Source organism: Mauremys reevesii, linkage group 2 (genome assembly GCF_016161935.1).
Source record: "Mauremys reevesii isolate NIE-2019 linkage group 2, ASM1616193v1, whole genome shotgun sequence".
NCBI lineage: Eukaryota > Metazoa > Chordata > Testudines > Geoemydidae > Mauremys > Mauremys reevesii.
The window spans coordinates 154,529,789-154,551,719 of NC_052624.1; the positions used below are offsets into that span (position 1 = coordinate 154,529,789).

The 21,931-nt window shown below is 45.7% G+C and overlaps 1 protein-coding gene across 6 annotated transcripts in view; it reads left to right on the forward strand.

Annotated features, from left to right (window-relative positions):
- The window catches only part of LOXL2 (lysyl oxidase like 2), a 100,869-nt gene that overhangs the window by 15,923 nt on the left and 63,015 nt on the right, over positions 1-21,931 (forward strand). For 5 of the 6 annotated variants that reach the window (XR_005593945.1, XM_039524040.1, XM_039524042.1 and 2 more), the window contains 2 exons: positions 8,857-9,301; positions 14,259-14,434. Coding sequence is in view for 5 of the 6 variants with exons in the window: in XM_039524040.1 (XP_039379974.1) it covers positions 8,938-9,301; positions 14,259-14,434 (540 nt within the window). In the remaining variant the exon portion in view is untranslated. Of the gene's footprint in view, positions 1-8,279; positions 8,410-8,856; positions 9,302-14,258; positions 14,435-21,931 lie in introns of those variants that run through there. The other variant, XM_039524043.1, reaches the window with a different exon arrangement.

Below are 21,931 nucleotides of genomic sequence, written 5' to 3' on the forward strand. Positions count from 1 at the left end.
ATAAGATATTTCTGGAACTTGCAATAAATAACTAGAATAACATTAACAGCAAGGAGTCCAGTGGCACCTTAAAGACTAACAGATTTATTTTGGTATAAGCTTTCATGGGTAAAAAACCACTTCTTCAGATACAACTTACCCATGAAAGCTATGCCCAAATAAATCTGTTAGTCTTTAAGGTGTCACTGGACTCCTTGTTGTTTTTGTGGGTACAGACTAACATGGCTATCCCCTGATACTGGAATAACGTTGGGTTCAAAAGTTTAGTTCTGCTTAATCATTTCCAATGTATATTAGAAGGGTAGCATATAAATATCATATCTGTTGCTGGATTTTTTCATACAGTATTTTCCATTTAGTCACCAAGACCTGTAGGATAGCCAAGAACCAGTATTGGCTAGGAGTCTGCAAAAGTCAGTCATGCTGTAACACGGAGGCTGTTGCTCTCCATTCGGCTTCAACCTTCATTGCTTAACAAATTGGAGAGGTGAGAAAAATGAAGATCTGTTGCCAAAATAAAACACACATTAGAAAGTGCAGCTTGGGGTGGGGCTTGACATGTGTCCCTCTGTCATCAGAACAAAAACTCTTTCTACTTAGCTGTAAAGGAGAATCTAAAAAAAAAAAAAATGTAAGGGCTAAAACTGAGAGTGAGTGACTTTAGTACAGTGAGGGTACGTCTACACTACGGGATTATTCCGAATTTACATAAACCGGTTTAGCAAAACAGATTGTATAAAATCGAGTGCGTGCGGCCACACTAAACACATTAAATCGGTGGTGTGCGTCCACGGTCCGAGGCTAGCGTCGATTTCCGGAGCGTTGCACTGTCGGTAGCTATTCCGTAGCTATCCCATAATTCCCGCAGCCTACCCCGCCCCTTGGAATTTCTGGGTTGAAATCCCAGTGCCTGATGGGGCAAAAATCATTGTCGCGGGTGGTTCTGGGTAAATGTTGTCAGTCACTCCTTCCTCTGGGAAAGCAACGGCAGACAAGCATTTCGCGCCTTTTTTCCCTGGATTGCCCTGGCAGATGCCATAGCATGGCAATCATGGAGCCTGTTTTGCCTTTTGTGACTGTCACCGTATGTGTACTAGATGCCTCTCACAGAGGCGATTCAGCAGCGCTACACAGAAGCATGCTTTTGCTTTTGCATGACAGCAGAGATGGTTACCAGCCATACTGCACCATCTACCATACCATAAATTGGTAATAAGATGATCATGGTTACCAGTCCTTTTGCACCATTTGCTGCTGTCATAAGTACCCCTGGCTAAGATTAGCCAGGGGCGCAAAAGCCAAAATTGGGAATGACTCCCTGAGTCAATCCCTCCTTTTTGGTATCTAAAAATAGAACCAGTCCTGTCTAGAATATGGGCAAGTGTACTAGAGAACCACTGTATCAGAGAGCACAGCTGCTCTGCGTCAGATCCTGCAGAAATTATGAGCTGTATGCTAATCACAGGAGATGCTCCTGCAACAACCCCACCTGTTGATTCCGTTCTTCCCCCAGCCTTCCTGGGCTACCGTAGCATTGTCCCCCCCACTTGTGTGATGAAGTAATAAAGAATGCAGGAATAAGACACACTGACTTGTTAGTGAGAAATGAGTGGAAGGCAGCCTCCAGCTGCTATGATAGTCCAGACAGGACAGTAAGGAGTGTGGAGGAGAGGAGCCCAGCATACCTCTGCTAGTCCAGGGACAATTGAATCTTTTTTTACACATGAAGGGTGGGGGCTGACGGAGCTCAGCCCCCTGTTTCTATGATGACGATGGTTATCAGCCATACTGTACCATCTACCAGGAAAAATTAGGGCCAGGCGCCCTTGATCGACCTGACGGATGCTAGTCAGCATGGTTACCAGCCCTTTTGCACTGCCCCATGTGCCAATAGGCTGATGAGGAGGACGGGTATCAGTCGTTTTGCACCATCAGCCACCCATGGCAGGGGGGAGCAAGGATGTTGGTGTTGAGTGCTGCAGCATCGCGTCTATCTGCAGCATTCAGTAAAGATAGGGTGACGTGTAAAAGAGTCAAGAGAGGATTGTTTTCCCTTTCACTTCTGGGGGTGAGTGGGGGGGTGCGTAAATTGCTGAGCTATGCCCTGACCCACCGCGGACACTGTGTTTGACCCTAGAAGCATTTGGAGCTCAGCCAAGAATGCAAATGCTTTTCAGAGAGACTGCAGGAACTGTGGGATAGCTTGAGTCCTCCAGTCCATGAGCGTCCATTTGATTCCTTGGCTTTCCGTTACGCTTCACGCAGCAGTGCGCTGAGTCCCTGCTATGGCGTCCGTCTGGAGATTTTTTAAAAATGATTTTGAATTTCGTCTTCTGTAATGGAGCGCTGATAGAACAGATTTGCCTGCCCTTACAGCGATCACGTCCGCATAGTCCATGCGGGAGCTCTTTCTTTATTTTGATTTTTAACTGCATCACCACCTGTGCTGATCAGAGCTCCACGCTGGGCAAACAGGAAATATTCAAAAGTTCGCGGGGCTTTTCCTGTCTACCTGGCCACGGCATCCGAGTTCAGATTGCTGTCCAGAGCGGTCAGTGGTGCACTGTGGGATACCCCCCGGAGGCCAATACCGTCGATCTGCGGCCACACTAACCCTAATCCGATATGGTAATACCGATATTAGCGCTACTCCTCTCGTTAGGGAGGAGTACAGAAACCGGTTTAAAGAGCCCTTTATACCGATATAAAGGGCCTCTTAGTGTGGACGGATGTGGCGTTAAATCGGTTTAATGCTCCTAAAACCGGTTTAAACGCGTAGTGTAGACCAAGCCTGAGAGAGAGAAAGGAGAGAACTTTAGTGCTAAGACTCACATTCTTGTTATCTTTCCATACTTCCATCCCACCCTTCAGGCCAGATACGTTACAGGAAACAGAAAACCTTCAGGGATGCTTAGGGAATTCAAAATTAATTTTGAAGCTAATAGCCACGATGATACTGTCAAAACCAGCCTGAGCAACTACAGTTCCCAGCAGTGCTTCTGTTCCCATACAATTTCTGAGTGAGTTTGAGATCCTGTGCTTCTCACCCCTCTTAGCCCCTTCTTTGGGCTTTTCAGTTATGTGAGCTTGGTCTCACACACACACACACAGACACACACACACACACACACACACACACACACACACACACACACACACACACACACACACACACACACACACACACCTATTTGAAGGGCATGCTAGCACAGTGGGAATGTATGGACCTGTGGAATTTCCCTGGGTGGTACAAAGGGGTTCAGTCACTTGACTTCCTTAAATGCTGAGTTGTGTGGCTGAACCTCTGGCTCGTGAAAAATGTAATCTGCATTTTTAGTCACCAGAGCTGCTCTTTGCAGATTTTGAGTCTAAAGCGAGCGAGGGGAAATCCCAAGCTTGTTTCTTTGTTGTGAAAAGTTGTGTGTGTTGTAAATACATTTATCCTTTCAGCTTCTCTCTTCTGGCAGAGTACTTTGCTCCGTCTTGTTTCTGTGGGTGTTGCCCACTCTCTTCCCCCCCCCCCCGGTACATATTTCATTGTCAGTGGCTTTTTTTTTTTTTTTACCGTTACCTAACATATGAATGTGCAGCTGCGGCCAGAAAGCTTTTTGTAATGTGCCGATCCTATGTTCTTTGCCAAGCTAGGTCCTGAGACAAGTCAGATGGTGCTTGTGCCATAGAACAGCACGATGTCTGTTACCTCATCCCTGCAAAACCCTGATGAAGTACAAGAGTCTCTCTATGCCCAAGACTCATCTGTGCTTCACAGTGGATGGGTGGTGTTAGAATTAAATCCTCTTTGCTTTGGAAGATGTTACCAGTTGGCCTATTCAGTTTGCAGCAGTCTGAGATCCTGGGTTTGCTAAAGCAGCTATCCGGCAGTCAACTGTTTTCTGTTTTTAATGATAGTTCAGGCAGAACTGAAGCAAATGAAAACCCCCGATGCTACTTGCTAACATCTGTTGGCTTTTTTTCATATGAACAGTTGCATTCATTTTAGGTGATGACTAGCTGAATATATTAAACTACTATTGACTGAAAGGTTTGCAGACTAGACTGGGCTTGCGGCATCCAACAAACCAGGGCCCAATTCTGTAAAGAGCTCTACACTTTTATTGTCATAGGCCTGGTCTTGCATCTTTTGAAGCTTGTGGGAACTTTTACATTGATTTCAGTGGGACCTGGATTGGACGCCATATGAGAGCACGTCTGAGGACATGTTGATTGAGGTGCCCCCAGCTGTAGTGGTGTGAACTTGATGGGAATACATAACTTTCATCTCAACCATTATCTTTTTTTTTACCAAGCTATAACTATCGATCAAAACTGAATCCAGTCCAAGAGGATCCAGTTACAGGTAAATTGCAGGCATGTGGCTTCAAGCAGGAGTTGCCTATGGGAAAAATTCCAAACTACGGCACTTTGCAACACTTTACAGCCTATCAGGATGGCATGTAATCTCTTTGGAAATGCTGCATTTGCAAGCCCTATACATTATTGTTCACCCCATATTGTATCACAGATTAACATTGCTATAAAGTTAATCTCTGCTGGAGTACTCCCTCCTGCATTACTTGCAAGTATCTATCTCTCATAAGCAAGCTATACCTCTAAGCAATTGACTCTTCTTGAAAAGCTGGTGATGCACCATGGTATGTGCTCTGTGTTGCCTCAGGTAGGGCAAGGATTGTGGGTCATTAAACTTCCATTGACTGTACGCATTTTCACTTGCCTGTTGCACTGTGGTTTTTATAAGGCGGGAGATGGGGTAGGGATACTGAGATCTCAGAAGGGAGAATTAAAGAGCTCTGTTGAAATCACCAATCTTTTTATCGGGGCCTCACTACTTCTGTGGGAAAGCTGCTTGAACGTACAATTGCACAATGTTGCACATTTTAGAACCCTTGGGCTGTAGTATTTTTGTTCTCCTTTTAGCACACTGAATTGGCAAATCAGGTTCTCCAGACCAGCAAGATGCTGCTTTTCTACTTGTGGCTTTCCCATAGTTGCACCATCCCCTACAAAATTGTTTAAATGGGTCTAAATCCAGGCCTTTAAGTAATCACACAGGTCTCTGACGTGTAATGGACTTAATGATCTGTTGAGAAAACATGATTTACTTCAGGTCACATTAATAACTGACATGAGCATTGAGCTCAGCTAAGTTACTCCTCTAGCTGAAGTGGTAGGGGCCTGTGCTGAGGGTCTCTGGTTCAATCCCTGCTAGTGACCTTGATGGCAGTCTGTGGCTGTGTATATTGTGGCACTTTAAAAGGGTTCCTGGGGCCTGATCTTGAAAGCCTAGGAGTAGTGTTTCCTCTCACGATTTGTCCCATTGACTTCAACAGGATTTCTCAAGTGCATAATAGTTTCAATGAGTGGTCCCTTAGTCCCAATGCAGGCTGGGAATGATTTGAGGGTCAACACAGGGTTATGTGCTGCAGGACCCACTTCTGCTCCCATTCAAGTGATATTGATTTCCTTGAACAGCAGGGTTGATCCCTGCATATCTTGGACTTAAAACTTCCCACTAACTTTCCCTGTGTGTGGAAGTGTCCTTACTGAGATGATAAACGGCACCATTTATAGATAAAAGTATCTTTCCACTGTTGTATTCTATTCTGGTAACATTCCTCACCTTACTATAGGATGTATTAATGTGCTTGAGGAATGTTTTCTGTAGGGAGTTGGGGCATTGAATATAGAACACAATGTGCACAGTTTAATGTGGTACCTTCTCGGGCTGGTGAATGGCAGCTGTTCCCTAATCCCTGTTGTGAAATAACCCAGCCAATAACAATCAGAATGTCTGTTGTTCCTTCTCTTTGAATGTACACACTATTGCATGCAAGCCGAATGGAGCGTCACTGACACCCTTAGTACAAAGGCACTCGAATTTGCTTTAAAGTGATTATTGAAATCATTGATTTTTTTTAATTTTTTTTTTTTTTTGACTCCAGAGGAAAAGATGGTTTTTGTGCAGTGAGGAGAAGCTGATATTTCTGGTCATGTTTGAGTTGCTCTATTGTTCGTACGAACAACTTTTAAAAAGGGATTTTTGTTGACAGCTAATGAGCCTCTGTAGGGTTTATAGCAGGACTTCATGGAGGCAAATAGTATATTTGCTTCACCTGCAGAATTCTCTCAAGAAATTAAAGCATGACGTGATTGTGAGGAAAAATAGCTGTATGTTTCCTTCCATCCCTTTCCATGACTGATAAAACCCCAGTCCTGATAAGGCCTGAATCAGTGTCTTATGGGATCAAATCTTAAGTCATGAGTTAATGTAGAGACAGAGGAGAGTCTTCTGGTTTAAAGCACAGGACAGGAAGTCCAGAGATCTGGATTCTTTTCCAGGCTCTTCCACTGACTTCTTGGGCAAATTAATGTTCTGTGCTTCAGTTTCCCCTGAATGGGGAAACCTAGCTACCTCACATGGGGGTGAGGCATAAATCATTAATGTGTTTTGAGATCTTTAGAGGGAGATCAGAGTGCTTAAGAGAGAGTGATTTGACAAAGTACTAAGGTATTAAACAGTGCTGGCACAAATGGAGCATCTTATGAACATAGAGGGAGATTTTTCAGTTGCCTGGCGAATTTAAAATGCTCCATTCCCACTGAGATTCAGGGGAGTCCCAATTCTTGTGATGGCTTAGCATCACATAGCATTGGATGAGCCTTTTGCTGTAAATATTTTCCTCACTAGGGTGTTTTTGGTGGCTTCGGAAGATGCAGCCATAAGTCTGTGTATTGTGCTCTTAACCTACCTAATCCAGATGGTTGCCATTTGTTCCTTTTAAATGTTCTTGTCCTGGACCCATCACTGAGCTAGCCAACTGCCTATGTGAACTTTAGGCATTAAGATTTGCCTTATTGGATCACGTCAGCATGTGGGCTGTGGTAGCTGTTTATACCAGATGTTTTGGCAGGAGCCAAGCACACAAACCAAACTCATAATTTACTTGGCCATCCAGTGCTGTCCCAACATAACTCTGCTGAAAGCAGTGGATATGTGCTGGGAGTGATTTATGCAGCATCTGGTCCCCATGAACCTTTCGTATATGCAAAAAAGGCACATTAAGTTCAGTCATAACGCATTTTTCACTCTACTTTAATTGGCAAACCCCCTTAATGAATTGTCAGAAGAAAAGAAAAGTCATGTGCTTGAGGTGTTGTCCTGGGACTCCGGAATCTGGGTTCTACTTCCAGCTCTGCCACAGATACCACGTGTGACTGTGGGCAAGTTGCTTTTCTCTCTGTGCCTCAGTTCCTGATCTGTGAAATGGGGATAATGCTTCCTGACCTCATGGGGTGTTTGTGAGGTGTATAGTTACTGCAGTGATGAATCCCGTACAACAGCCTAGAAATCAATCTTAGTCCAGTGAAGTTCATGGGAATCCATGATGTTAACAAGATTAAGATTTGGCCCAAACCCAGCACTTTGTAGCACTCTATTCCCCCTAGTTTCCCCAAACCAGTTTTGTTTGAACCATAGTTTACGACCCCACTGCCATTCACGAATAGGGATGTTTCAAATGCACCCACCTTTGTTACTTGCACTTGGGTCAGAGAGAGAGACTTTACTTCCAGAGGTCTCAGAGCACTTTACAAAAGAAGAGTCAGTATCACCATCCCCATTTACTTAAGGGGAAACTGAGGTGGAAGTGACTTGCCTCCGATCTACTTAGCAGTGCGGTGGCAGAACTGGGAATAGGACCCAAGTTTCCTGACTTCTGGTCCAGTAGATCACACAGCCTCCTTCAGCCACTTGGAAGGCTACTTTATCCAGGTTTCCCTGTGCCCGTGTCTCTTTGTCACCTTTTGGGGTAGCACAGACCTAGCACATACTGACTGATCTTCTATTCTAGACATCTGTATTGGTGACTCTCCTTCCCTGTGTTTTGGCTGCTGCCAGGGAACAATACTGCTTTGGGGAGTTGGGGAGCTTTTTCCCACTGCTCTCTGGCATTGCTTCATTTGGAAACTATTCAGCCTCTAACCTACACGTGTACTCCCTGACTGCTCCACGTGCTGGTTGCATGAATGACAATGTGGAATATCTGAGGGCTGGGACAGGAAATGAACTGACATTCAGTTCAGCACCACATCTGGCTCAAGTTTCTTAACCAGAAAATAACTCCTCCTACCGTAAGTGAACAGTTTCTGAACCTTCACTCACTGCAAGCGTGTAGAAGTAGTTTAACCACTGGACTTCTATCTAGTTGACTTACGGCTGGAGTTCAGCTATAACGTTACCAAGAGGCCAGAAAACGTCAGACAAATCTACATTAAAAATGATTCCTGCGCATGGCCGCATACAGTAATTCTGTGTAGATGAAGCCAGACATGCAGTAATGGAAATATGCCGTATGTCATAATATTGGGAATCAGGAAAACTCAAGCTGCAATGTAAATCTCTCCATTCTTGACCACATTATTTTATTTAGTTTCCTCTCTATTTTTCCACCATTTAAAGGATGGATTTGGCTTTTTTTTTAAATTGTGCATTTGATCAGATGGCCACAGAATTAAAATGGTGAAACTCTTGTTCAATCAGACTGTTGATTAGGTTAGTCTGCTTTAGTCATTATACGTGATAAAGAATTGTTTTCAGATTAGAGCTGGCTGGAGAATAGGAATTCTTTGTCACACACCATGTTGAGGTTTTGACGTTTGTCTCCGCTGCCCTGCAGAACAAACCCAAGACCTTTTGATTTCAGAAATGTTTCACTAAAACACCAGGAGGGGGCAACTTGGACATATCCTTCCATTGGTCAGGTCCCTTCGTTAGAGAGAAAAATAAGTCCCCATTGTTGTCATGTTTTACCTCTCTCACAGATTTTTCTTTCATTTCAGCCAACCCACGCAGCATTCTACCTGCACTGAACAGCAGCTGCTAAAGAGAGGAGCTGGCTCTGAGAACCCCGGGGGCTGAAAATGGGAAGATGCCTGAGTTTCAACCATAACCACTGGTTCATCGGGCTGTTCTTCTTCAGCTGTCTGAGCCATTTGGCCCTTGCCCAGTATGAGCACTGGCCCTACTATTCCGGCTACCCTGAGCAACCCCCTCCAGAATACCACGCCCCCCAGCAGCCAGCCCACATCCCCAAGATTCAGCTGCGGCTGGCCGGGCAGAAGCGGAAGCACAACGAGGGGCGGGTGGAAGTGTTCTACAACGGGGAGTGGGGCACGGTGTGTGACGACGACTTCTCCATCCACGCCGCTAACGTGGTGTGCAAAGAGCTGGGCTATGTGGAGGCAGTGTCCTGGGTGTCAAGCTCCAAGTATGGAAAGGGAGAAGGTAAAGTTGCCCGGTTTCCGCGGCCCACCTTGTGTTTACGTTCACTCTGCTTTCCTTGGCCCCCTGAGCGTGCCCACGCCGTGGCGGGGTTTCCAGTGGCAAATGATTGAAACAAAATGAACGTAAGGGCTTGTCCACATGAACGCTTCGTTCGTGGCAAGCTGGGGTGTACATCTGCTCCGCGCTAGCATGAGGCGCACTCCAGTATCCGGGTGGACCCTGCTGCTGTGCCCTAACAGTTCTCTCGTGTGGTTTAGTCTGCTCCTGTTTCGAAGCGGAGTAGATCGACGCACACTAAAGAGCTTTTAGTGCATGGTAGCAGGGTCCACGTGGACACTTGGCACGTGGTAGGCTACTGTGGGGTTGATTTACATCCCATCTAGCCACGAATTAAGTGTGAGTGCAGGCAGGCCTGAGTTGAGTTTAGTGCTATTGAGAGGGGCCCGATTGAGCCATTTGGAGATTAAAGCCCTTGATGTGTCAACACAACAGACTGAGGATGTGGCTCAGTCCTGGCCTAGAGGGGGCCACTTCTTGGAGAAGAGGAATTGACTCAGACCCCATTCCCAGGCTACCACCGCTGGTGCTGATGGAACTGAGATTTAGGGTACCCAGAAATTTCAGACTGGGAGAGGCTGGGTGGAAGTCTTGTGGTTAAAGCATGGGACTGGAGTGCAAGAGATGTGGGTTTGATTTCCGGCTGTCACAGGCTCCCCTCTGTGACCTTTCAAGGTAGCTTGTGATGATAGGGGGTAGGGCTCAGCAGGACTGGGGCTAACTTCTGGTTTATAGCTTATGTTCCCAAAAGCTCATGCTTCAGGGTTTTGGCCAGCCACCTACAGGGGTCAGGAAGAGATATTTTCCCCTGAGTCTATTCAGGGGTTGTGGTTGTCTTTGATCTCCTTTCTCTGTAGTATCATGAATGGCTGTGGCTGGAGATGGGACACTGGACAGGATGGGCCAGGACACTGAGCAGTCTCTCTCAGCAGCTTGGCTGGTTGGTTCTTGCTCACCTGCTCAGAGTCTAACTGATTGCCATAGGTGAGGTTGGGAAGGAATTTTCCCCCAGCTCAGTTTGGCAGTGACCTTGTGGGGGGAAGAGGGGTTGCCTCCCTCCGCGGTGTGTGGGTGCAGATCACTTGGCAGGGTTCTTTGGGCATTTCTCACTTAACCATTTTCCTGCCATTGTGAGGGTCTTGGGCATTGGTGCACCTCGGTTCCCTCATATTCTCCACCTGTGGCACATCATAGTCTAGTCTCCTGGGGGTCTCGGTTTCTTTGGTCTAATTTCAGTTGTCAGGTTTAGTGTGCAGGAGCTGGGTGGCATCTGTGGCCTGTGATATTCGGGAGGTCAGATGATATGATCTGGTGGTCTACGAGTGTACGACCTTCTTCAAGTCATTTAATCTGTCTCTCTTGTTTCCTCATCTGTGGAATGGGGATAATAGTCTTTCCTTCCTCCCACCCTGTGTCTTGACTCTTCAGATTATAAGGAATCTTATTATCTTACTTCCTATTACTGGTAGGAAGTGGGTGGCAGACTGGAATTTTGCTGAGGGCAGCAGTTTGTCTTGAGTGGCTTCTGGACTAGCCTGTGAGACCCCCAGCCTACATTTCTAATTGTGTAATTAAACACACTTTATAGTAATCATTCAGGAAACTAACATACTAGCTCTGGCGGGGGAAGAGTTCTCATCAGGCCAAACCTTACGTGAAACTGTCTGTTTATTTTTTCTCCTCCTTGATATTGCCTATAGATGTCTCGTCTGTAACAGTCCACTTTACATCCAAGCCATCAACCCGATCACACTTCAGTTTGGGGCTTCCAAATATGCCTTGTATTAAGATGTAGGAAGGCAAATATTGGTTTGTTATATGTAGGAATTGATTATTAAAAGCATATTTGGGGTTTAGTGGCTCCATAAGCCTCAATAACTGTATGTTTGTCTTATCTACCATAAGTAAATGTTTGCCTACTGAATATTTTATAATTGGTAGCATGAAGCATAAAGCCGGGTTCATGCTAGATGTAACTCCATTCACTCCCTGCAGTTACACTGGGGATGAATTTGGTCCATAGTTTAACACCATTCTTTAACGCTCACACCTATAAAATTACCCATAAAAAGCAAGCAGGGCTTAAAATTGACTTGAGAGAAATTTGAGACCTCAAATGTTGTCCCACATTGTGGATCTTGGCTCTCACGGTCCAGCAGGAGATTTCCAAGGGAGAGGCCCTGACATTTTAAACAAAACATTACCCTCTGATTCACTTAGAGTGAGTGCACTTTCTCTGCGTGCCACAGGGTGCCCAGGCCATGGCGTTGGGATTCACCAGGGCAATTTCTGCATTGCTGTGGGGTGGGGGTAGGGGGTGGGTCTGGGTGTGGCTTGGTCTGGAAGAGAGGAGGAGCATGGTTGATGGATCCAAGATATGGTGAATCAACCAGCCAAATGCAATAAAGCAGCTGCATGAGGCACTATGGGCTCAGGGTCTGTCTATATTGCAATGTGAGCCTGGGTTGTTAGAACTCAAGTTATCAAATCCTGGGTTTGTTAGGCTTTGGCATGAGCATTTACATCATTCCTAACCCCTCGCTAGGAGTTGTTGAAGCCTGGGTCCCAACCTGGGGTTATGGTGTCATGTGGGCCCGAGTCCAACCAATCATATCCCAGACTTCCTAGCGCCCACCCAAAATGTGGCCACTGTAGCCCTTTGTTCATGATGCAGGGGGGGAAACTTGACTGTTCAGAGGGCAAAGAACATCCACCTGTGGGATGCTTCTGGCAGACTCCTAGAGCATGTCTGTTGTTGTGGCTGCATCTACATTGAAGACACGGGGCTTGAATCCTGGATCCCAGCTTGACTGAGGCTTGGCCTCTCCACCCCCACAGGGTCCTGGAACCCTGGGTCAGTGCGATTTGTGTGTAGATGGAAGACGGTTAGGCATGAGCCTGAGTTTGAACCTTGGGCTTACATGCACTGCAATCAAACACCCACAGCGGCCGTGTGTCATCTGACTCAGGCTCATTGGGCTATAAAATTGCCGTTGGGGTTGGGCTGGAGCCCGAACATCTGTGCTGCAATTTTATAGGCCCATAAGTCCAAGTCAGCTGACACGAGCCAGCCACAGGTGTTTGCTTGTGATGTAATCACACCCTCTGAAGCTACGGCAATGGGGTATATATAGGATCCTAGTCAGAGAGACAGAGGAGGGGAATGCAGCAGTTTCAGAGGCTGCCCTGGTGTTTTCAGTAGCAGCCTCAAAACTGGAAAAGGAGTTCCATGTGACCACCGTGAGAGCTTGCACTGTGCCATGGCCATTCACATAGGCTTGGCACAGGGCCTGGGGAAACAGTCCAGATCCCTCGTATAGAACATGGTAGCACTGTTGCCTAGGAGGTCCTATACATCTCACTTTTAAAGGTGTCAGAATGGATTGTTACAGCTGGTGGGGTGGGGGGGAGGAGGAAATCTTTCTGATTCCCCAAATGTGGGACACCCCCTGTGGTCTGACACGTGGGCCAAGCATGCAGGACTTGATTTTTATTTCAGAGGGCCACAGCTCCCCTTGAAGTCCCGAGGGGCTGCAGATGCTCAGTGCTTCTGAGAATCAGCCCCTTAAAGACTCCAGGGATGGGCACTATACAGAGCCCAGAGTGGGGCTGGTAGATTCCATGTGACACTGTAAGGTTTTTTTTCACCCTCATTGGCTATTGCAGGGAGAGCGTGGCCATGGTGTTGAGAAGGGGGTTGTGATTTTAGGTGTCCAACTTGTTGATACCTTAAGGGAGGCCTCATTTTTCAGAAAGTCGGGGCTCGGTGCTGTCTGAGAGTCAGGCCTTGTTAAGGTGTTTCAAGTTGGCACCTGGAATTCCAGGCCTCCCAAGTCATTAGGCACCCATTAAAATTTGGGCCAAAATACACATTTTTAAAAAATGACCCGATTCAATCAAAACTCGGAGTTCTCTCCAAACGGAAGTTTAATCAGGATTTGACATATTAGAGAGGATGCAAGAGGCCCAGGATGAAGACAACTGATTCATGGCATGTACAATTGGAAGCCATGCTCTAATCAACTGAGCCAAAGAGACCTACTGACACCAGACGGTCTGAAGTGGCCGTCATCAGGGGAAGCTAGCTTTTACCACAAAGAAGTTTGATTAAAATCACTTTTGCCTGCCTTTCCTTTATGTGCTGATGCAAATGGCAGAGGGGATGGTACACAAGAAAAAAGGATTTTGTTCCACATTGCGAGACAGGACTGTCTGCAGCGGGACACGGTGCCTGGCGTACACTCATTACGGTGGGACTCGGATACAATGTGCAAAGCGCAGAACTCTCTGAGCATAGCATCAGTGTGGTTTCATGTATTTATCTGCAACAACTACGCTATATGATTCATGTTTTAAATTAAGCCTTTTCAATACCTAAGTTGGGGAAGATTTTAAAAATTTGACTTGATTTTTGGATTGCCGACCTGAGACACATTAAAAGGAGCTGATTTTCAGAGGGTGGGTGCTCAGCATTGTCAGAAAATCAGGCCCCTGTAAGGTGTCTCTGCTTGGGGGGGGCCCCAACTCATTAGTCAATTTGGGAATTCTTGGCTTCTGTATCTTAATGCAGGCGTGGCTGCTATTGGACATTGAAGAACAGATCCTCAAAATCGATATAGCTTCATTAACTTCAATGGAGCAATGCTGATTTACACCAGCTCAGGATCTAACCCTAAACGTGTACCTTATTCAACTTAACTGTTGTGTTTCTGGTTTATAAATACCTTAAATATCTTAAGTAAAGATTTTAGACCTTCCTTTGACAGGATTTACTGTGGGGAACACACACTTAGCAGAACTGGTGTGTCAGGCTCATTTTAGATAGATTAGTGAATCTAGATTTGCCATCTCTGCGGTTTGCTCACTGGTGTCTCAAGCTTTTCAATTCTTTCCTCTTCAGGCAAAATCTGGATGGACAATGTCCACTGTACTGGCAAAGAGACGACACTGGCAGCATGTACCACAAACGGCTGGGGCGTCACAGACTGCAAACACACAGAAGACGTGGGAGTCGTTTGCAGTGAAAAGAGGATCCCTGGCTTCAAGTTTGACAAGCCGTTTCTCAACCAAATAGAGGTAAATGCACTTATAACTTGAAGGAACTGATCCAATGCCCAGTGGAAGTCTTCCCACGGTGTTTGGATCAGGCGCTATATCTGCCTATCATTGCGAATCAAATCAGAAAGACACAACGTATGTGATACAGTCCTTGTAATTAGATGAATTCTTTATTTGTTAAAAGCTATGAATTATTGGGTGCCATTTTCTATAGTTGTGATTTGGCTTCTCTTTGGGGTCTTATGGTCACATTTGGGTACAACAGAGTTGTCCACAGACATGAGCAGATTCCGAGAGTTGTGGGTTTGAGTGGATTGACTTATAAGGCAATATTTAAAGAGCTCTTTATGTGCCGCTTGGCTAAAGGATGATGAAAGAGGGGCTGTAATAATTCTGCAGAGTGTCTGAAGGAGTTGAGGATTAGTGTTAGGAGTACTGGGAGAAAATTTACCGAGTGTAGGCAGGACATCCGGAAAAAGTTCTTAACTGGGAGGTTGGGCTATTAGGCCGTGGAATAGTTTCCCATGGGAAATGGTGAAAGCTCTGTTGCGTGAGTCATTTTAAAACTAGACTTGACAGACTCCTTGAGAATAAACTGCCAGGAAGAATCCTGTAGTGGAAAGAGGATGAGCTAGGTGAGCAAATAATTCTGTCCATCTTGGATTTTGAGTGTCTTCAGGTTGCAAACGACTAGTGATGACTCAGTGCAAAGTTGCTCTTTACAGTGCTGTAGTGTTTTAATATGCAAATACAGGGATCACCCTTCGTCATCATTTGCCAGCAGATCCCATCCAATTACCACAGTTATATCCTAGCCTAAGTATAAGGGGGAATCTGTGGTATCTGAGACACCACAGAGTGGTTTCTGTGGCTAAGTCCTGGCTTGGCTGGGGACACATTTTACAGCCTGAAACAATAGTGGATATGGGTTTTTTTTAATGCACTTTTAAAACAAGATTATTCAAAGGGCTGTTGGCTGTAGAATAACTAGTAATAACCTTTTAACATTTGGTTCCTACAGATTGCTCCATTGGAGGATGGTAAATATAATGCAGCTGGTGAAGAAATATAGCACTCCCTGTTTAAGGATGCGTAGGGCATGGCCTAGTGGAGGTACCACACGCACTAGTTCTGTAGTAATCTCAGATCCTCCCAGTATGTGTGTGGTGTCAAGGGGGGGATCTCAGCCATTAGAAGGAAGAGGGTGCCATTTGCATTATGGAATCAGTCACCTGAGAAGCTGGTCACGGAACTGCAAATGTAGTGGCTGTTGTGGCATGGGGATGACTCTGTGAAGGAGGGGGAAAGCTCTCCAGGATGAAGGGCATGGTGGAAGACTCTCACCTGTGCACTCTTCAAACTGTCTGATGTTCTGAGTCACTGTCGGAGTGACTCTTATTGCCAGGCTCATGGGTTCAGGCTCCACGTTGGATGGCACTATGTAGCTGCCCCTGTTTGAGCAGACCGTGGGGTTTGAATCCATGACCTTCACTGCCAAAGCAGGGGCCTCTACTGCTTGAGCTTAAGGATTTAGCCTCTTAAAATGATTACTGTGGCAGAATCATAAACCTTTTGTGTGGACCAGCCACGAGAGGAGTACATAGGCCCACACTCTCTTAGTATGAGTGGCGTAAGCATTGGCATTCACACCTGAGTGGAAAGAAAACCCTAGGCCAGAAGCCTTAGCCACCCTCCGCTTTGCAGCGGAATGACAGAGGGGAAATTTATTGGTGGCATTGTGACAAAGGAGAAAAATAAAAAAAATTTTTGAGTGCTAGTTGAGTGGTTAGAGCAGAGGACCGAGAGTTCTGGCTCCGCCACTAACTAGCTTTACCCAAGGCCACAGCCATTTATCATCTGTGTATCTCAGTTTCCCCACCCGACGCTATTGACCTACCTCACGGGGCTGCTGTGTAACTTCAGCTGGGTAACGCGTAAAGAGCTTTGAGACGGTCTTGTGAAAGGCATCGCAGATGTGCGAGGAAGTGCTACAGTGGCTTTCTCCCATTTCCCACCACCATCCCCTTAGCAGCTTCCCATAAATGAGTAAGAAGGAAAATGAGGCCTTTCGTATCCTAACAGGGATCTCTCAGTGACCAGCTCAATGGCACCATTGTTTATAGGGGAGTATATACGAAATCCTGGAATATCAGAGATGGCTTTGGCAGATGCTTGCTTCCCCATAGCAACCTGGGAATTATCAGCACAGAGGCTGGAGGAAAACATGCATCAGTCTAGACAGAGGTCATCTCGCTCGGGGATGCTTCCGATATTAATCATAAAATCTAGAGCTCTAGTGCTTAGCTAATGGAAAAGCAGAGAGTTTGACTAATGAGTTAAACACGTTGGGTTAACTTAGGGCTGGTTTGTTCCGACATGCTGCTGCTTTTGAGGTTTTGATTCATTTTATACATTCCAAGCAAAGTTTAAGCAGTTTAAATGGTGCAAATGTGAGTCACTAACAAGATCCCGCAGGAGTAGGAAAAGGTGTGAAATAAGTCAAATTCTCTACAGCCTGGCTGATCTCTGAGGCTCTTGGATCATCCATGCTAAAGAACAGTAGCAGCCCTCCTAGGAATAGCAGGGGAGCGTTGGTGACTTAAGCATATTGTGTTTGCAAAGAAAATGGAACTTCTCTTTTAGGGGCCTGATCCTACCACAGGCTGAGTACCCTCAGTCTGTCTAGGTTCTTGTAAGACCCCATTCTGATGTCAGTAAACATTATTATTAACATTACCAGTTGAGGCAGAGAGAGAGTAAATCACTTGAGCCAAAGATCACACAAGAAATCTGTGGACTGAAAGAATTGAACCCGCATCTCCTTAATCTTGGGCCAATGCGGTTACCACAAAATCATTCTTCCATTTGCGTCATTGGAAAGTTGCCACGTCTACCTTAGTAAAGACTGCAGAATCAGCTCCTTAGTCGAGCTCTATTGCCGTGACGCATCCAGCCCTTTCTCTCTATTAGAGGCTTGAACATGGTGGGATAATTTGGATGACCCTTGTAACTAGCTGCATCTATTTATGACCTAATAAGCATAGAATCATAGAGGATTAAGGTTGGAAGAGACCTCAGGAGGTCATCTAGTCCAACCCCCTGCTCAAAGCTGGACCAATACCAAATAAATCATCCCAGCCAGGGCTTTGTCAAGCCAGACCTTAAAAACCTCTAAGGAAGGAGATTCCACCACCTCCCTAGGTAACCCATTCCAGTGCTTCACCACCCTCCTAGTGAAATAGTGTTTCCTAATATCCAACCTAGACCTCCCTCACTGCAACTTGAGACCATTACTCCTTGTTCTGTCATCTGCCACCACTGAGAACAGCTGAGCTCCATCCTCTTTGGAACCCCCCCTTCAGGTAGTTGAAGGCTGCTATCAAATCCCCCCCTCATTCTTCTCTTCTGCAGACTAAACAATCCCAGTTCCTTCAGCCTCTCCTCATAAGTCATGTGCCCCAGCCCCCTGATCATTTTCGTTGCCCTCCGCTGGACTCTCTCCAATTTGTCCACACCCTTTCTGTAGTGGGAGCCCAAAACTGGACGCAATACTCCAGATGTGGCCTCACCAGTGCCAAATAGATCTTCCCTCGATCTGCTGGCAATGCTCCTACTAATGCAGCCCAATATGCCGTTAGCCTTCTTGGCAACAAGAGCACACTTGTTGACTCATATCCAGCTTCTCATCCACTGTAATCCCCAGGTCATTTTCTGCAGAATTGCTGCTTAGCCTGTTCGTCCCTAGCCTGTGGCAATGCATGGGATTCTTCGGTCCTAAGTGCAGGACTCTGCACTTGTCCTTGTTGAACCTCATCAGATTTCTTTTGGCCCAATCCTCCAATTTGTCTAGGTCACTCTGGACTCTATCCCTACCCTCCAGCGTATCTACGTCTCCCCCCAGCTTAGTGCCATCTGTGAACTTGCTGAGGTTGCAATTCATCCCATCATCCAGATCATTATCTCTAGATCTCAAGGCACTTCACAAAGGAGGTAAATTTGGGGCAAACTGAGGTACAGGGAGGTGAAGTGTCACCAAACATCAGTTGCAGAGCCGGCAATAGAATGCAGATCTCCTGAGTTCACAGTCTATTGTCTTATCCACTAGGCTGCACAGCCTTCCAGCAAAAGTGGTCTGGCTTTCACCTGGAGCTCCAAGCGGAGCTCAGCACCTCTGAAAATCAGGCCTCTCTTATTTAGGTGCCTAGATATGGATTTAGAGTCTTAAGTGTAGGCACCTAGGCTTGAAAAATTTGGCCTCTAATTATAGCATGAAGGAGGCCAGAAAGGGAGATAAAAGCCTGAGTTTTGGCTGGTGCATGCGACTGTCTCGGGGCAGGCAACCTATGGCACACATTCCAAAGGCGGCACGCGAGCTGATTTTCAGTGGTGCACTCACTGTCCGGGTCCTGGCCACCAGTCCAGGGGGCTCTGCATTTTAATTTAATTTTAAATGAAGCTTCTTAAACATTTTAAAAACCTTATTTACTTTACATACAACAATAGTTCGTCTATAATATATAACTAGAGACCTTCTAAAATATTAAAATGTATGACTGGCACGCAAAACCTTAAATCAGAGTGAATAAATGAAGACTCAGCACACCACTTCTGAAAGGTTGCTGACCCCTGGACTATCTCATGAAACCTTTCAAAGGCAGGACAGAAGAAAGGGTTAGTTCTCAAAATCTCTCTCCTTCCCCTGCTAGCAGTGATGCAATTGATTGTTGGTGCACCAGCTGGTGTAGCTCAGTTGAAGTCAATGGAGTTATGCTGGTTTTCACTCGCTGAGAATTTGGCCCAATATTGCTGTGTTCCTACCTCCTGCACATTACTTTGCCTGAACTGTTGGGGGCTCCTAAGTAGAATAAAAACATACTATTGCTCCTACTGTGCACAGCCAAACCCATTTTATCACATCCCTCTGAGAGGTCAGGGCATGCTGGAAGGTCCTCTCTTCTGCTGTTTTATTACAGCAGGACCACAGACCAAGGCTAAGGGTGATCGGCAATGAATGTTAAAAATTCCATTCCAAAGGTATTTTTCAGTAACAGCTAGCTGCTAAATATCTAACCTTCTCTTCCTCCCCCCCGGGGGGGGCGCTAATCATCGCTTTACTTGTTAGCAGCTGGTATGACACAGTTTCAAGCCAAAGGTGAGGAGATCAGAGGGTCATGAGATCCGAAACAGGGAGGTCAAGATGCCTGTGCGAATGAATGTTGAAAGTCTTTGCTTTTCCATCGCACGTCTGAGAATCTTGCACATCTTGCTCAGATTCTCCAAAGGAAACTGTTTTGGACACTCCTACTTTTTCACATCTAGCCCACCTGGTTCAGTCTTCTCACACTCATCCACTTTTTCCAGTTGGAAGGTTTCTGGGCTTTCTGGTAGCCTGAAATTCTTTATTAAGTAGGAGCATCATGGCCTGGTCTAAGTGGGAAAATTCCACTAGTTTAACTTAAATCACTTTTTAAACCAATGCAAACCTCCCATGTGGACAGCCTTAGTTTAGTTTAATTTAAACCAATTCTTAATCAATTTAAGATGAACCAAGATGAACTTGGTTTAAGCCGAAATAGGGGGCTTTAAAACTACAACTTTAACAAATCCAGTGCATCTTTCTCTCATAGAAAGGCCTAATTCTTAACAACTATGGCATTTCCTAAATGAATGCGTAGAAGGATTGTGTGGCTATGTACAATGGAACCTGCTTACGTGGGTGAGATCAGTTACACCACTTCATTGTCAGGATTTATTGTAGAAGTCCCAGATTTCTTAGGTTGATTTTCATGCTTTATATAGTGATACTCTAGTCCATTTCAGAGTGAAGTTTCTCTCTGGTATAAGTGGGTTCTGAGTGCTAATCCTATGAATTATCAGATGGTGCCATTGCTAAATATTTTAATCTAAGGCTGTCTACACCACAGTAAAACACCTGTGGCTGGGCTGTATCATCTGACTTGGGCTTATAGGTTTGGGCTGCAGGGCTATAAAATTGCAGTGTAGATGTCAGGGCTCAGACCGGAGCCTGGGCTGTGAGACTCCTCGAGGTGGGAGGGTCTCACAGCCCAGGCTCCAGCCTGAGCCCTGATGTCTATGCTGCAATTTTATAGCCCTACAGCCCGAGCCCAAGTCAGCTAATATGGGCTAGCCACAGGTGTTTTTATTGCATGTGTAGGCATGTCCTAAGGTTCCTGAGTTCTATTACCAGACCTGCCACTGACTCCTTATGTGACCATTGGGAAAGACTTTTAACCTCTCTGTGCTTTAGATTTTCCCATCTGTAATATGGAGATCATATGCAACAGTCCCCTTGTGAGATAGGTAAGGAAGATTACTTGTTTGGAAAGTGCCTTGAGAGCCTCCTGGAATAAACACTTTAGAACTGTAAAGTATTAAGGTTTAATACAGAAGGCTAGATCATTAGCTGGTGTAAATTGGTGTAGCTCTGTTTCAGTGGGACTCAGTCAGTGGAGCTATTCAGGCATATACCAGCTGAGGATTTAAAACAGGTTCCTAAAATCAAACTGGCAAAATCTTTACACTCTTCAGAAGCAACATTATATCCCTCTAACAAATGTTATTTTTATTGGGAAATGTCCCTCGGGTTCCTAATCTGGAAACACTGCAAGTAAAGTGTAGAGGATGAAATTTTCCAGAGATGACTGTAAAAGGTTGGTCTGTGCATATGATCAGAAAGACTTTTTCCATTACAGCTCTTTTCATAGTCTGAGGATTGTCTCTTCTCGTCCCTGCTCCTTCCGACCCCATCCTGACATGAAATAATATACCTGCTCATTGCTTCTTTGAAGCAATAATTCTTCTACCAGCTGAACAAAAGGAGTCTTCCCCAGAGCTTTTCAGTCACATGCATCAGTGTCCTTAAGCCCCCTTTTTTCAGCAATGTGGGGGTTCTTGTATTCTGGAAGAGCTGGTGGTTACAGACAGAACCTTGAGGCACAGCTGTTTAAACTGTTACCACTGGTTCATGCTGTGTGGCAAAGCGGTATTATAATAGCCCTTTGCCCTCTTCGTCTGATGATCTCAAAGTGCTTTATTAATATGACTTAATTCATCCTCACAACCCCCCAGGGAGGCTATTATCCCTCTCTTACAAATGGGGAAACGGAGGCATGGGAAGGTGAAATCTTTCATAAGGCCACCTAGGAGTCTGTGTTAGAAGTGGGAATGGAACTCAGAAGTACTGATTCACAGACCCCTGTCTGAACCACTAAAGATCCTACTCCTGCCATCATGAGAAATTGCGCTTTTTAACTCTTACCGCACTGATATTAGTTCTCTGTGAGCGGCACCGAGGAATAGATGAGGAGACCTTTTTCCATTCTCTATATAAACCATCCTTCTTGCCCTTAGCTTGTCTTCCTGTTCCCCTGGGAGCGCTCCATCGCCCCACCCACCTACCTGTCGCTGCCACCCAGCTCCCCACTGCAGCCCATGCCATGCTGGATCCTTTCCTGTTACTCCCTGGCCATTACGCCCCCCAACTCTCCTCCTCCC